At 39.2% G+C, this 14,330-nt stretch overlaps 1 protein-coding gene across 5 annotated transcripts in view; it reads left to right on the top strand.

Moving 5' to 3' along the window:
- The first annotated feature begins 9,037 nt into the window (after positions 1 to 9,037).
- Positions 9,038 to 14,330, top strand: part of LOC116092406 (fibrous sheath-interacting protein 2-like) — a 31,044-nt gene continuing 25,751 nt past the window's right edge. For 2 of the 5 annotated variants that reach the window (XM_031373689.1, XM_031373677.1), the window contains exons 1-8: positions 9,151 to 9,600; positions 10,030 to 10,155; positions 10,776 to 10,937; positions 11,384 to 11,473; positions 11,769 to 11,908; positions 12,790 to 12,931; positions 13,546 to 13,656; positions 14,106 to 14,223. In XM_031373689.1, the coding sequence (XP_031229549.1) occupies positions 9,502 to 9,600; positions 10,030 to 10,155; positions 10,776 to 10,937; positions 11,384 to 11,473; positions 11,769 to 11,908; positions 12,790 to 12,931; positions 13,546 to 13,656; positions 14,106 to 14,223 (988 nt within the window). In that variant the 5' untranslated portion in view covers positions 9,151 to 9,501. Of the gene's footprint in view, positions 9,125 to 9,149; positions 9,601 to 10,029; positions 10,156 to 10,775; positions 10,938 to 11,383; positions 11,474 to 11,768; positions 11,909 to 12,789; positions 12,932 to 13,545; positions 13,657 to 14,105; positions 14,224 to 14,330 lie in introns of those variants that run through there. The other 3 variants (XM_031373699.1, XM_031373694.1, XM_031373682.1) reach the window with 3 other exon arrangements.

The raw sequence follows: 14,330 nt of genomic DNA, 5'->3' as shown, positions 1-14,330 counted from the left end.
TTTCATAAACCCATTTACATCTCATGCTTCACCACTGTAACTATTGTAATTAAATAGCATTTTGGTGGCCCATACGGAGTTGCTTTCGAGAAAGGAATAGGCAACATGATTCAGACTTGAGTAAATTCTCTATCTCTAACTTTGGTTTAAACTGTGTTTCTATCTCTTTTTTATGGAGATCAAATATACATTTTCCATACCCTATGGTCACTAAATGGGAAACCAAAAGTCTCTAGGGACTCCTACCATGAGAAGGGTCCCACCATAATAAAGTAAATGGGGACATGGAACAAGACAGAAACCTAGGATTACTCTGGCCCATTATAGGAAGTACTCCATACAGCAAACTATGCTGGTTAGTTTTGTTCTTCATTTTGTCAGCCTATAGTCAAATCTACAGAATATTTTCTTCATCGATGACTAGCGTGGAGGGTCCAGATCACTGGGCATGGTGTCCCCCTGGGCAAGTCGTTCTGGGTTGAACTGTAAAAGCAAGCTGAACAAGCCATAGGGAACAAGCCAGTAAGCAGCACTCTTCCATGAGTTCCTGCCCTCATTTCCCTTTATGATGAACTATAGGATAAAATAAACCCTTTCCTTCCCAAGGCCATTTTTACTACTGCATCTCATTACAACAACAGAAACCAAAACAGGACACAAAGTAAAAACTCTGAAATAGTCACTTGAGTACAATGCCAGTGGCTATCATTTGTCTAAGATTTCTTGCACAGGATTCAATCTGCAGATGTTCATTATGCTGAGGTGCCCCAGATTTAGCATCCCCTTGTTTATCTGGTCTGCTTCCCTGTCAACTCTCTCCATTTTGTTCTGCTGTCCAAATCAATGGAGACACTTGTGGGACACTTCTTGATCACTCTCGATTCTTTCACAGATTCCTGGAAAGGACCACCAAAATGAACGAAGTAGCTAAGGAAACAAATGGGCATCTATCTGATCAAGTGAGGAGAGTACTTATAGCCTGCCTGCCTGCTCAGGCCTACCACTGCTTCATGACCTGTGGCCTGCTGGTACTGTGCACCTGGGCATCTGAGACTTCCCCCACATGACCACCATTTACCAGTTTCAGTTTGTAAAGTCTCCCTTAAGGTCAGCTGGGCCTGATCAACTGGATATCTTTAGCTTTGAAGTGGAACAGCTTTCATTTCTATGGGTTGCTAAGGTCCTTTTCCTAGAGATTCTCAGGAAAAGGGACCCTCAGAGTTACGATGTTGAGATTGGGTCCCATTTTGAAAAATGAAAGAGGGTCACTGTCAAAATGAATAAATATTATACTTTCAGTAGGACCCATGTTATAGGTCTAAGGCCCCATATCCCTTCTGACTCATTCCTGAGACATATTTGGAAAAGCTGGTCTAAGCTTGAAGCCAAGATCCTGACCTCAAAATGTCATCACATCTCTCCCTACCAAATAAAAGGGAGCCAATTTTAGCTCACTGGTTGATTTATTTCCTACAAATACTTATTTAGCCCATGTCTACACATGCTTACTTTTCAACTGATTGCCATCACAGGATCTCTCTAGATGTTTAATTTAAGATCTATGTATTTAAGATACAAATAGTCTACCTTGTTTCTATTGAGTGGATGGTCTCTGAATAAATGTAATCATGCTGTATGTTGTTTGAGTTTTTTATTCAAGTGTCTATGTAATTGTTTATGTATCATTTTGTCTGCTTGTGTAGTTATTCTGTATATATTATTTGCTATCATATTGGGTTTGAGACTTTTATACATGTAAAGAAATACCAACTCTCCACATTTCCCCCAACTCTTCCTCCTCCTTTTCTTTCTTTCTTTCTTTCTTTCTTTCTTTCTTTCTTTCTTTCTTTCTTTTTCCTCCCTTCCTTCCTTCCTTTCCTCCTCCTCCTCTTCCTCCTCCTCCTCTTCCTCCTCCCCCTCCTCCTCTTCTTCTTCTTCTTCTTCTTCTTCTTCTTCTTCTTCTTCTTCTTCTTCTTCTTCTTCTTCTTCTTCTTCGTCTTCTTCTTCTTCTTCTTCTTCGTCTTCTTCTTCTTCTTCCCACTAATACCATTTAGTACTTATCACATACACATGGATTTGGGGCCATTCACTGGAACATGGAAAGCCTACTACTAGCTATAGTCTCAAAGAAGAGTGACCCTCATTCCCCCAACAGTTATCAACTGTCCTCAGTAAGAGGTGGGCCTCAAAGAGCACCTCCCTTGTCTACACCACACACAATTTGGATTGGTTTAATTGTGCAGACCTTGTGCAGGTAACCCCAGCTGCTGTGAGTTCATGTGTTCACTTCTCATCATCCTTTGGTTTTCTTACATTCTTTCTGTCTCTTCTTCCACAATGATCCCCAAGGCTTTGGGAGCTTGACAAAGATGCTCTGTTAAGGGAAAAGTATTCACAGTCTCTTTGTGCTCTGAGTTATGAGTCTCTGCACAGCAAAGAGAAGCTTCTCTTACCAAGGCTGTGAAAAGCCCGTGTCAATGGACACTAAAATGAATGTTTGGATGGCAGTTTAACAGTATGACCATTTAGCAAAATAACGACAGTGCTTTTATGCTCTATGACAATCTAAGCCATGGGCTTTTGACCACTCTTATAGAATCAGACATGACATTCCATCTGGTAGAAAAAAAAAATATAATCAGAAAGTGGTTAGTTATACCAATAACAGTGCTGCCTCCTTTGCACCAGTGACATAATTGTTTCTAAGGTCGATATTGTAGTTTGTAGTGCTGAGGAAGTCCATTGATGTCTTTTCTTTCCCCCCACCCCGGATAGCAATTGCCATCACTATAAAAATCTTTACTGCAGGTCAGAAATTGCCCTGTCAGTTTAATACTGTTTTCTTCTATGTCCTTCTACTAACGCGTGTGGTGTCTTCAGCACTAGGGTGTCTTGCCATGTAATTATAAAATTTGACATTTTTTGAGCACACTGTAGATATAAGCTATATAGTATACTCACTTCAAGTCAGTCTATAGGTAAACAAAAGTAAATACAAATTTAGTTCAAATTACTTTATAATTCATAAGACCTAAATAAATCAAATGGATTATTTTAAAAGTGAGAAGATATTAACTTCACTTTGTACAAACAATGTCACAAAACAATTTGTTAAGATATTGAAGTGATATTACTAACAATTGACAATTTAAGCTTTAATACCCACCCAGGTAGATCTCTTTGGTTAAGATTATATATTGATGAGATAGCCAGCTTGCAGTTGCCATTTGAGATTGGCACTTTCCTCAGACTTCATCAGGCTTTCCTTAGGCTTCTTATTACAGCAGCTGCAAGTTAGTGTAGAAACCCATGACTGTCCAACATGCTGAGAATTAGTGATGGTGAAGTGGTCTGCCCCAAGTGGGACATCTGTATCATGCCATCCACAGCTCAGGGAAAATCATGAAAGGAGAGATACAACGTAGCTCTGAAGAGATACGACGTAGCTCCTGTACTAATGAACTTACAGTAGCTATGTTTATCTGCATAAGACTGTGCCTGTCAACATCTAATTATGGGTGGAGGGAAGCCCCTTGGGGTCTCACCTCTCCCTCATGGTATATTGGCAGTTGATCATTGCTATGGGGGGGGGTCACTTTCCATAGTCACTGATTGGTTGCTCACAGTTCAATGAATACCTTCCTACCCATTTTTGAGTAAGCAACTCTATTTTAACTCTGTGTATCACGCTGAAAAAAGGCATGAAAGTAGGGGGAGGAGTTATTGGAGAGAAGGGTTTTAGCAGCAGAGGAGTGGGGGATGAAAATGACCAAAATTTCATATATACACACAAGAAACTGTCAAAGAATTTTAAAAAGTAATCAAATGTGTCCAGGCTTGTATGGTTTAAAAGATAACTTTAAATTACATGAATAATTTAAGGAGGTGAGGAAGACAAAAAAGGAACTAACAGGTATAAAAATGAGATATAAACAGCTATAGGCATGTAAATATGTTTCTGGTTAAAAAACATATGCTCTTTTGTTTGATTGGTAGGTTGGATGGTGTTTGTTTGTTTCAGGGGGATTGTTTTGCTTTTGGCAACAGGGTCTCAGTGAGGAACCTTGGCTGACACCAAGCTCACAGAGATCTGCCCACCTGTACCTCTAGTGCAGAGATTAAAGGGTGTACCATCATACCCTTCTGTACCAAGTAAATTTTAAACTAGTGCTCCCTTTTAAAGACTGATGTAACTGATCTGGGCATATAACAACTATATTTGGAGGCCAAAGCCAATGAGGACATAGTAGTGAAAAGGACAGGCACCACTTTGACCTTTGCCTCCCTCTCTCCTGGCTTCTCCAGGTCCTACAGGAACGAGTGACCATACCTCTAAAAGACCCTTATACTTCTGATAAATCACCTGTCCTCATGATCAGAGGTGCTGTGGAGATCACAGTGGTCAGATTCCAGGAAGCATAAACTCTCCAAAAAGGAAAGACTTTACAGAGGAAAATGTCCTCAAGGCTTCCAGAGGAAGCTGTGTGGTTAACAAGACCATGATCTATTCCAGAAGATGGGAGTGAGGATGATGCCTCCACTTAATGCTGAGATGACAAATTCTGTTGTTTTATAAATCATCTAGCTTGTACTTCTGATTAGAAGCCCTAGAAGCTACCATAGGCTCGGACACTCCAATATTTTCTATACTTTAAATGTATATATCATATATCACAAAATAACAGACATTAGTGCTGAGCTGTTCTAGAAAATACAGGAAGAGAAAATATAAAGGAACTAAGAAACTCAACTTTTAATTTATTTGCTATGCGAATTTTTCATATACATTGTTACATGTTCATATACGTATGTGAATACTTATGTGTGTATATAGCTGCACATTGCTCATATTCCACACACCAGCACTCTGATGTCCTTTCCTTCCCCTCCTGATTGTCCTTGTACTCCATATTATTAAATAGTCCTGCTTCTTCTTTCATGTCCAGATTTGATTTATCCACATTGGGAATGTGTCTAAAGAATAATGTAGGAGTTGGAGGGCTGACTCAACAGTTAAGACACTGGCTGATCTTCCAGAGAACCTGAGTTTGGTTCTCAGTACCCACATTGGGTATAACTGTCTATAACTTCAGCTTCAGGGGATTCAATATCCTCACCTAGCCTACTTGAGCATCCACACATGTGCAGTATACACACACACACACAAACACACACACAGAGAGAGAGAGAGAGAGAGAGAGACAGAGAGACAGAGACAGAGACAGAGAAGAGACAGAGAGAGACAGAGAGAGATATGCATATCCCTTTTCTTTAAAAGGGGAATATGATAAAACAAAAATAATCTTAATGATTTCATTCATCTCTCTTTCTTCCTAGGGGTATTACTGTTCTATAGTATTTCCACTTAGTCAGTTTTTCATCATTGTAACAAAATATCTGAAATACAGCAACTTAAAAAGAACAAAAGTTATTTCAGATTATATGTTCAAAGACTTCAGTTCATACTCAGTTGGCATTGTTGCTTTTGGGGCTATAGTGAAGTAGTATGCTATATCAGGGCATGTAGAAGAGGAACAGAACGCTCTTCACCTCTGGAATTGTGCCAAGAAGCAAAATACTCAAGGTAAGGGCTAGGGTATCACTACAGCCTTCAAAGGAATGACCTCAGTGACCTTGTTCCTCCCGCCAGACCCAATCTCCTGATGTTTTCACCACTTCCCAGTAGCACTCCAGGCTGGAAGCCAAGCCCTTGACACATGTCCTTGGGAGAAAATTTGGATCTAATTATTTTATAAACAAGTACCTATAAGCATGATTTAAATGTCAAGTATATCATTCCTCAGCTTTTTGGTTTTCATTCAATACTATTGTTTTGCTGAATAGGCAACAATAATCTAAATTCTATTTGTATTTATTCTTTTATTGGCAGGTGTTTAATGTATCTCTGTAATTGTAAATGTGCCTATTTCTCCTTTAATATCTACTGTTTCCTGCTTCATGTATTGGGAAGCTCTATAACCTAGTATATGGGCACTTAGAATTGTGATATTTTCCTGGTGCGATTATCTTTTTGTCATTTCATAATGTTCCTTTCTGTCTTTAACAGTTAACATGCACTTTAATATATTGCCACAGCCAGTTTTTACTAGAATTGGTTTTGAATATACTTTCCATCCTATTTTCAACTTATGCATTTTATGAACATATTTATAGACAGCATATAATACTATCATGTTTTTAAAAGTTATTCTGCCTATCTCTGTTCCTTAGTTGTTTAGATGATTTAAATGTAAAACAATTACTGACATTTGAGAGATGAAGTCTTCTATTTTATTATTCACTTCTCTCTGCTTCTTAATATCTCCTTGGTTTCTCTTTATTTGTATTCCTATAAGTTTCTTAAACAATCTTAGAAAACAATCTTAATTTTTGATGATGTTTTGAATTACCATTTCATATAATTTTTAATGATTACCACAGAATTTATAAAACCATAAAGTTTCCTGGGACTAATACCTGACAGTTTTTCAAGTTTTGTTTCATTTTGTTTTACTATTTAGGGACAAAGTTTCACTCAGTAAAACTTAGTAACCAGGCTACCTGTGACTCCTTATGCACTCTAGGCAGGCCTTAAACTCATAACAGGTCTCCTGTGGTAGCCTCCCAGGTACTGATCTTACAAGCATTAGATGCTAATGTGAAAACAAGGATATTAAGAAATGTGCTGCTTAGTTTTTGTCAGTGATACAAACTCAGATTATCTGAGAAAAAAGCAACCTCAAATGAGAATACCATTCCATCAGATTGACCAGTAGGAAGTCTAGCAGGCATTTTTTTAGTTTCTTTTTTTTCCTTGTTTCATTAGATATTTTCTATATTTACATTTCAAATGATATCTCCTCTCCTAGTTACTCCTCTGAAAAAATATCAAAAACAAAAACAAAAAACAAACCATGTTTCTTCCCTCCTCCCCTGCTCACCAACTGACCCTCTCCCACTTCCTGGTCCTGGCATTCCCCTACACTGGGGCATAGAACCTTCACAGGGCCAAGGGCCTCTCCTCCCATTGATGACTGACTAGGCCATCCTCTGCTATACATATGCTGCTGGAGCCATGAGTCCCACCATGTGTACTCTTTGGTTGGTGGTTTAGTCCCTGGGAGCTCTGAGGGTACTGGTTAATTCATATTGTTGTTCGTCCTAAGGGACTGCAAACCCTTCAGCTCCTTGGGTCCTTTCTCTAGCTCCTTCATTGGGGACCCTGCACTCAGTCCAATGGATGGCTGTGAGCCTCTACTTTTGTATTATTCAGGTACTGTCAGAACCTCTCGGGAGACAGCTATATCAGGCTCCTGTCAGCCAGCACTTGCTGACATCCACAATAGTGTCTGGGTTTGATGATTGAATATGGAGAGGATTCCCAGGTGGAGCAGTCTCTGGATTGTCCTTCCTTCAGTCTCTGCTCCATAGTTGGTCTCTGCAACTCCTTAGATGGATATTTTGTTCCCCCTTCTAAGAAGAAAGGAAGCATTCTTTGTTTCTTTAATGGTTGATATTGGAAGACCAAACCTACTGTGAGCAGTCCTGCCCGAGGCAGGTGGACTTGCCTGGCAGAACCAGACAGGAAACTACCATTCCTCTGTGGTCTCTGCTTCAATTCCTGCCTCCAGGTTCCTGCACTGAGCTCCTGCCCTGGTTTCACTTCAAGATAGACTGAAGTGAAAGCTGAAATAAGTCTCTTCCTCCCCAAGTTATTTTTGGTTGGTATTTTATTATAGCCACAGAAAACAAACTAAGACAATAGGTTATTTTGACTCACAGCTTCAAGCTAAACAAGCTAAAGTTAGGAAAACTTTTTCATGGTCATTTACTATATGTTGAAATTTTCTCTTCCCATGGTCCATCATCTATTACTATTTCATTTGTTTGTTTGTTCGTTTTTTCTGTTTTTTGTTTTTCGGGGTCTTTTTTTTCGAAGTAGGGTCCTACTATGGGAGGCCCAGACTGACCTCAAAATGTTAATAATCTCCTGCTCTGCCTCTCAAGTGCTGGGACTCTGTACGTGTGTCATCTACTTTTGCTTTCTACTTTTGAAACCAATCTGAGAGCAGGAAGATTGTCTCTTGCTTAGAATGGAGCTCACTGTTGCAGGGTTTACCTAGTGCAGCCAAAGTCTCTAACAACCACAACAAACAACTTTTTTAAAATTTGGACTTTGTGGTGTATGTCTACAAGTCCATCCTTCAGAAAGCTGAGACAGGAGGATCTGTGATTGTGAGGCCAGTCTAGGCTTCTTAATGAAACCCTGTCTTAACAAAAATTTTCTTTATGGACTAACTTATCCCAGGACTTTACATGCTTTCTGTTGTCTTGATCTAGGTTCAATGTCAATAATTTATATATCCTAACCCATAATATTGTTAAACATCTAGCCCCTTAATTTCAACAAATGTTTTCCAGCTACTATCCGGGCATGCTGCTGGTAGGTTTGTGAATTAGTCCCACAATTGGTTCTTTCATTTTGGCTAGCATCTAAAACAGTTAAATAAAGTGTTCCACATAACTCTCTTAGTCTACAATGTCTGTTTTAACATAACTTGTGTCTCAAATAGGACAGAGAATTCTCATATCTAGGAGCAAAGGAAAATAACCGATTATAAAAGGGATGGACAGAGAAAGCCAGAAATATGACCCTAATAAAAATCACACAATTGTTTATGAATCTGGATGCTTGTTGAAAAGAAATGATAGCTTTGCTGCATTTGGTGAGAGTGTTCATGTCAGAGAGCTGTGGAATCACCTCCTGCCCCAAAGGTACTCTTTAGGAGTCTTTCAGACTACTTTCCCAGCTCAAATCTGACTGCTAGGTTTGGTTAGTGCGCATGCGCTCCCAAGAGAGCCAACAGGGTAATGCGCATGCGCCCCAGAGAGGCAACTGGGTGATGCGCATGCGCCCCCAGAGAGGCAAAGGGCCTTGCCCCCACCGTCTATGACTGCTAGGTTTGGTTAGTGCGCATGCGCTTCCAAGAGAGCCAACAGGGTAATGCGCATGCGCCCCAGAGAGGCAACTGGGTGATGCGCATGCGCCCCCAGAGAGGCAAAGGGCCTTGCCCCCACCGTCTATTAGTGCGACGTCCACTGGGGCGACATCAGTAGGAAGAATGTATATTGGGGCAGTTTATGAAGGGGATGTCTGTTGGGGTGTTGGCTGTTGAGGCAACGTCTTAGCAACGGCTGTAGAAGCCAACAATTGTCGATGTCGATCTGTTAGAGCTATTATGGAAACTTCTACTGGGGTGGCCTCTACTGGTGTGACGTGTCTTAAGGGCGACACTCATTGGGTGTGGCCTTTTGAGGGCGCCTACTGAGGACGCCAGCAAAGCAGCATTGTGATGTGTGCGTCCTTGAGGTCCTGTTACCCAGGTGTCTAGGGCCTTGGCTCAGTCTTGTTCAGGACACTGGAGGAGACGGTCGCAGAAAAGGAGGCCTGAAGACAGTCCGCTACCCCAGTCCCCAGCCCTTGGGGGCTGCTGGGTAGCCATGGACTTGTACCTAAGCAACTGTTTAAAGGCTGCCGAAGCTGCTGCTGCCAAAGCGGCTTCCGGCAACCTACCAAATGACAAAAGCACATGTAATAACGTGAGTGGTGGCCTATCCACAGTGACACCATTTGTCCACTGCACTTCTTTCTTGCCCAGGGCGGGTTTCAGCCCAACAGATGGAATGATGGGGATAGAGCCTGGGCTGAGGAACAGAAAAAGGGCAGTTTGGGTTTGGTTTTTTGGGTTTTGTTTTGTTTTTATTTTTTGTTTTTAATTACGGTTACCCTGACCAGGGAAATGGGTGTTTCAAGGTGCCACTGGTTGATACTCTTGGCATGACCCAAAAGTAGGGTGGTGGCTTAGGAACTGGTAAGGCAAGGCCTTCTTGGGTCATGGGCAGGGAGTTTCTTCCACCCAAGTGCCTAGCAGTCTGGATTGTGCTATCTGGTTGAAGTGAGGCAACTAATGGGAACTAAATGAACACTTCCTAATAGAAAAGACAAAAATTTCTGTTTTCTTTCCACAGAAAAAACAGAAACCTATCATTCCAAAGATTGGAGCAGCTAATCTGTTGGATTTGCCCCTCGGGGCTAAACTGCCAGTTATCCCAGGAAGTACTAATATATTCTACACAACAAATATAAGTGAAAAGGTAAACTATGCTTTAATGGTGTTTAAATGGCTTACTTTAACCCTTTTTAGCTGTTGAATTTAAAACATTTTACTATGATTACAATTTGTGTATCATCTACATTTTCACACAACTGGGATTAAATGAGCTATAATGTTTTAACCTTCTTAAACTCACTTTAATAATAGAAAGCCCCAGGAAGAGCTGCAATCACTCTCTCTAGACTTTTCTCCAACCACAGCATCAACTTGACAGTTGAGGTCGTTCTGGACTACTCATATCCAACATGCTGATTTCTGCTTCTATGCCTTGGTCCATCTGGCTCCTGAAACCTACCATGTACTCTCCACTCGCTCCTGACAGTGTACCCTGACCTATGTAAACAGGAATTGGACTAAGGTTGAGGTGATATAGGTAGATCAAGCACAGAGTTCATGCTAATGCAAAGATTAGACTGGGAAGATAATGGGAAGTTGAAAGATAGTATATTTAGCCAGACCAGCCCATCACATTCTCTCACTTTGGTTCCTGCTTATATATTTATTGCAATGATCATTATAATTATTTCAATAAACTGATGTTTTAAAATGTGATCTCATAAATTTTGTACTAATTAATTTCAAATCTGTTTCTTTTTGCAGCTTTACCAGCCTTCTTTTGGTTTTAACCTTAGTGATCCATATTGTAAACTCATGGAAACCACCTACAAAAGTCTTCATGATCCACACCTAAAATCATACTTCAGACGAAAAGACATTCTCAAGAAACTAAGAAAAGGAGGATACATCACCAACAATAACAAAGTGCGTTGAGGCCTACTTCTGACCAGCAAAAAAAAAAAAAAAAAAGCACGTTCTAAGTGCTTTGATACTGTGCTTACTTCTAGTTGACCACTCATAGATACCACAAGAAAGTCAATAAAATACTTAGCATTGGGTGGCTGTTTTTCTTGTAAAAACATTCTAGTTGACATTTTTGAATGATAGGAAAGATAATCAATCACCAAACTATTTTTGGTATGCAAACACACTGATACATTTATTTTTCATATGTTTCTAAGAAATTTTGACTTGGAACTGTATTAGTGAGTTGCCTAGAGATAGTGACTACAAAAAAAAAAGTTACAAAATGCATTATCATTATACTTGATCCTAAATCTGTTACTAAAATGAATGATCTTATCCTCTTCTTTAAATGTGTTATAATTTTTGCAATTTTATAAAAATGTTTTTCATATTTGGATTTGTAGGTCGTATGTACACTGAAAGAACTCAACAAATACAGACAATACCTTACCACCTTAAAAATTGACTTTGAACGAAATTATGTAAGGGAACAAGTAAGTTCCAGTTTGTTTTATTTGGGAACCATAAAAATTTCGGGGAAAAGGTAGACCCTTTGCACAATGTTTCCTTAAAATATTCTTTGAATATGGTCTCTATAAAGAACTTGTAAAAGATGGCCCATTTGATTTTTGCATTAAAAAATTGACTTATGGGAAGGGGCCAGGCAAGGCCTAAAACAGGTTAGCAGAATTAGCAGAACATTTATAAAAATATATCAAGGGACACATTATTGGAAGTATGTAAGTAAGTATGGCACATATGTAACATCCACTAATTATTTTCTTGCAGAAAATAATAGAAAATCAGGTAAGACAACTGAACGAAGAGAGACAAGCTTGTGACAATGCTGCCGCTGCCGAGTTTCAGCGGTGGTTGTTACAAGAAGGGAAAAAACCCAGCCCTCATCATGACCGCTTGATTAAACTCAGGTAGAGTCATAGTTAATGAATATTTCACGGGCATATTGTAAGCACCCCAAACCACAAAAACATAAGAAAGAACTGAAGATGGATTCATAAAAGTATTAGATGCAGTTAAGTTCCTCAGGGTTTTCAACATGGAGGACAATAAGGGTACATCAAAGCAGGCTGAATAGATGGCTCAGTACTATATACTCTTCCAGTGGACTGATTTCCAGCACCCACATATTGTTCCACAAGCATCTATTACTCCAGTTCTAAGGGATCTGATGCCCTTTTCTGGCCTCCATGGGCACTGCATACATGCAATGCACATATTTACATGCCAGCAAAACACCCATACACATAATTAAATTTAAAAAAAAAAAACATTATAAAAGGTACATTAGGTTCAGGGATTAAGAACCTTAATAACAATGCTTGCAAGGTAAGTTTCTACCTGAGAAATTGGAGCCAACAGGAGCCCAAGAGGTAAGTCAAACTATTCTAGAAATCCAAAATACAAATCACCAATCTTGTGAGAGCCAGGCCTGAGCTACCAAAGGAAGAGAGAGTATTTCAAACACATTTTAAACATAAGTTTAAATTATTTTAAAGCCACAATGAGCAAATTACAGCAACTTTATCTAAGACTAATGTAACTATTCCGTTCCTCTACCAACTATGCATTCTCCTTCAGCTACTTTAGAGATCAAACTTCAGCCTTAGAAGGGGAAGGGAGGAATGAGTGGTATCTTAATTGAAAGCCAGTTCATTATCTGGCTCCTATAATCCATGGATTCATCTTACACTATACCAGAATGCATGTTGCTATACCACAGTTATAGTAGAGTGGTAAGTGTCCTGAAGGAAACATTTATTTTACATTCCTTTATTTCACTTTTATTTAGACACTTAAATATGATTAACAAAGAACTCGACAAAATTGAAGACACTTTGGGAAGACGAAGTACAATACAGATGAAAGAAGTCGACAGACAACATTGGGATGATGTTAGAAGAAGGCTGAATTTACACCAAGAAGTTGAACAGGTAAGGGTCAATAAATTTTGAATGGCAAACTTGAATGGTTTTATTTGTAAACAGTTGGTTCACTCTATCATGTGTAGTTCACTCACTTTAGAGAAGAAGCTCAGGGCTGCCAGATGGTTACATGGGTAAAAGCATTTCCTATACAAGCTTGATGACCTGGGTTCAAGCCCCAGAACATATGTGAAATTAGAGAGCTCACACTGTGGAGTAGTCCTTTTATCTCCACATGAGTTCTTACATGGCTATTTGTTTAGTTTCTCTGTCGGAATAACTTTATAACCATCAAGTTACATGTGATATCCTCCCTGACTTCAAATAAAACCTTCCTTTTGCCAATATCTCTTGAGATGCCTCGTTAGAGTCATATTGTGCTGGATTCATGCTTATAATAACAAAGCAATGTCATTCCTTTTCCATTCCATTGCATCCACCAAGACATTCCCAATGGATGTCAGATATGCACATCCAAAACCTAATACAAGATCTGCTTTATTATTGGCCCAACTGTTGTTAGGCCATTGATTTGATCTAATTAGTGTATTGGTTGAAGAAAGAGAAAATACTTTTAAAATGAAATAAACATATGATGATCACTGTAATGGCATGTCCTTTAGGAATGGCAATCCAAGGAGATGTCCCTTCTGACAAAGATCGGAGAAGAAGTTGGGAGAGAAACAAAAGTTGAAGAACATCGCAGGAAAATCAGAGAAGAAATTAACCGAAAGGTATCAGGTTTTGCTGGACTTAGGCTATTTTAAGAAAGGCTCTTGGCACATTTTATATTTTAAAATGTGAATTTTCAGAAGATAGTTATCAATGAAGAGACCCATTCTAGCCCAAATCTGTAATTCAAAAGAGTCCCCAGAAAGTTAAATTACATTGAGTTATGAAAAAAGCTTTAAGGAGTAAAAGGTGCCTAGCATGCACAAGACCCTGTCTTTAATTTTCAGCTGGCAAGGAAACATGTGCATGCATACACACAATTCATGGAATACTTTAAAAACTTACCAATTACTACATTTCTTCCAATTCACTGTGAATTTAGTCATCTCCAGGCAGGAACAAAGGTGTACTTCAGGGGCATCATCACATTTGAAATCATCTGTGTTGTATTTTACTGACAAGTTTCTACTTAAATTTGAAACATATTTAACATGCTTTTAATATTTTATAGAAACAAGTAATGCTACAGAAGAGAATTGCCTACCATTTACAAAAACTTCAAAAGAAAGATAGCAAAGATGAAAAGCAGGAGTCAAGTGTCTCTGAAAGCAAAAGACAAAGTGAAACAGGTGAGAACGAGAAAAGACAAAGTAGACAAGTGGAGGCTGAAGAACCACATAGTAAACATTGGTTTCTCTAGATAACCACCTTATGCTCACATGATTATAAAAAAAAA

Source organism: Mastomys coucha, chromosome X, assembly GCF_008632895.1.
Source record: "Mastomys coucha isolate ucsf_1 chromosome X, UCSF_Mcou_1, whole genome shotgun sequence".
In the NCBI taxonomy this organism is placed as follows: domain Eukaryota; kingdom Metazoa; phylum Chordata; class Mammalia; order Rodentia; family Muridae; genus Mastomys; species Mastomys coucha.
Note: the sequence above shows the minus strand (reverse complement) of the source record. Positions and strands in the feature narration are given on the sequence as shown.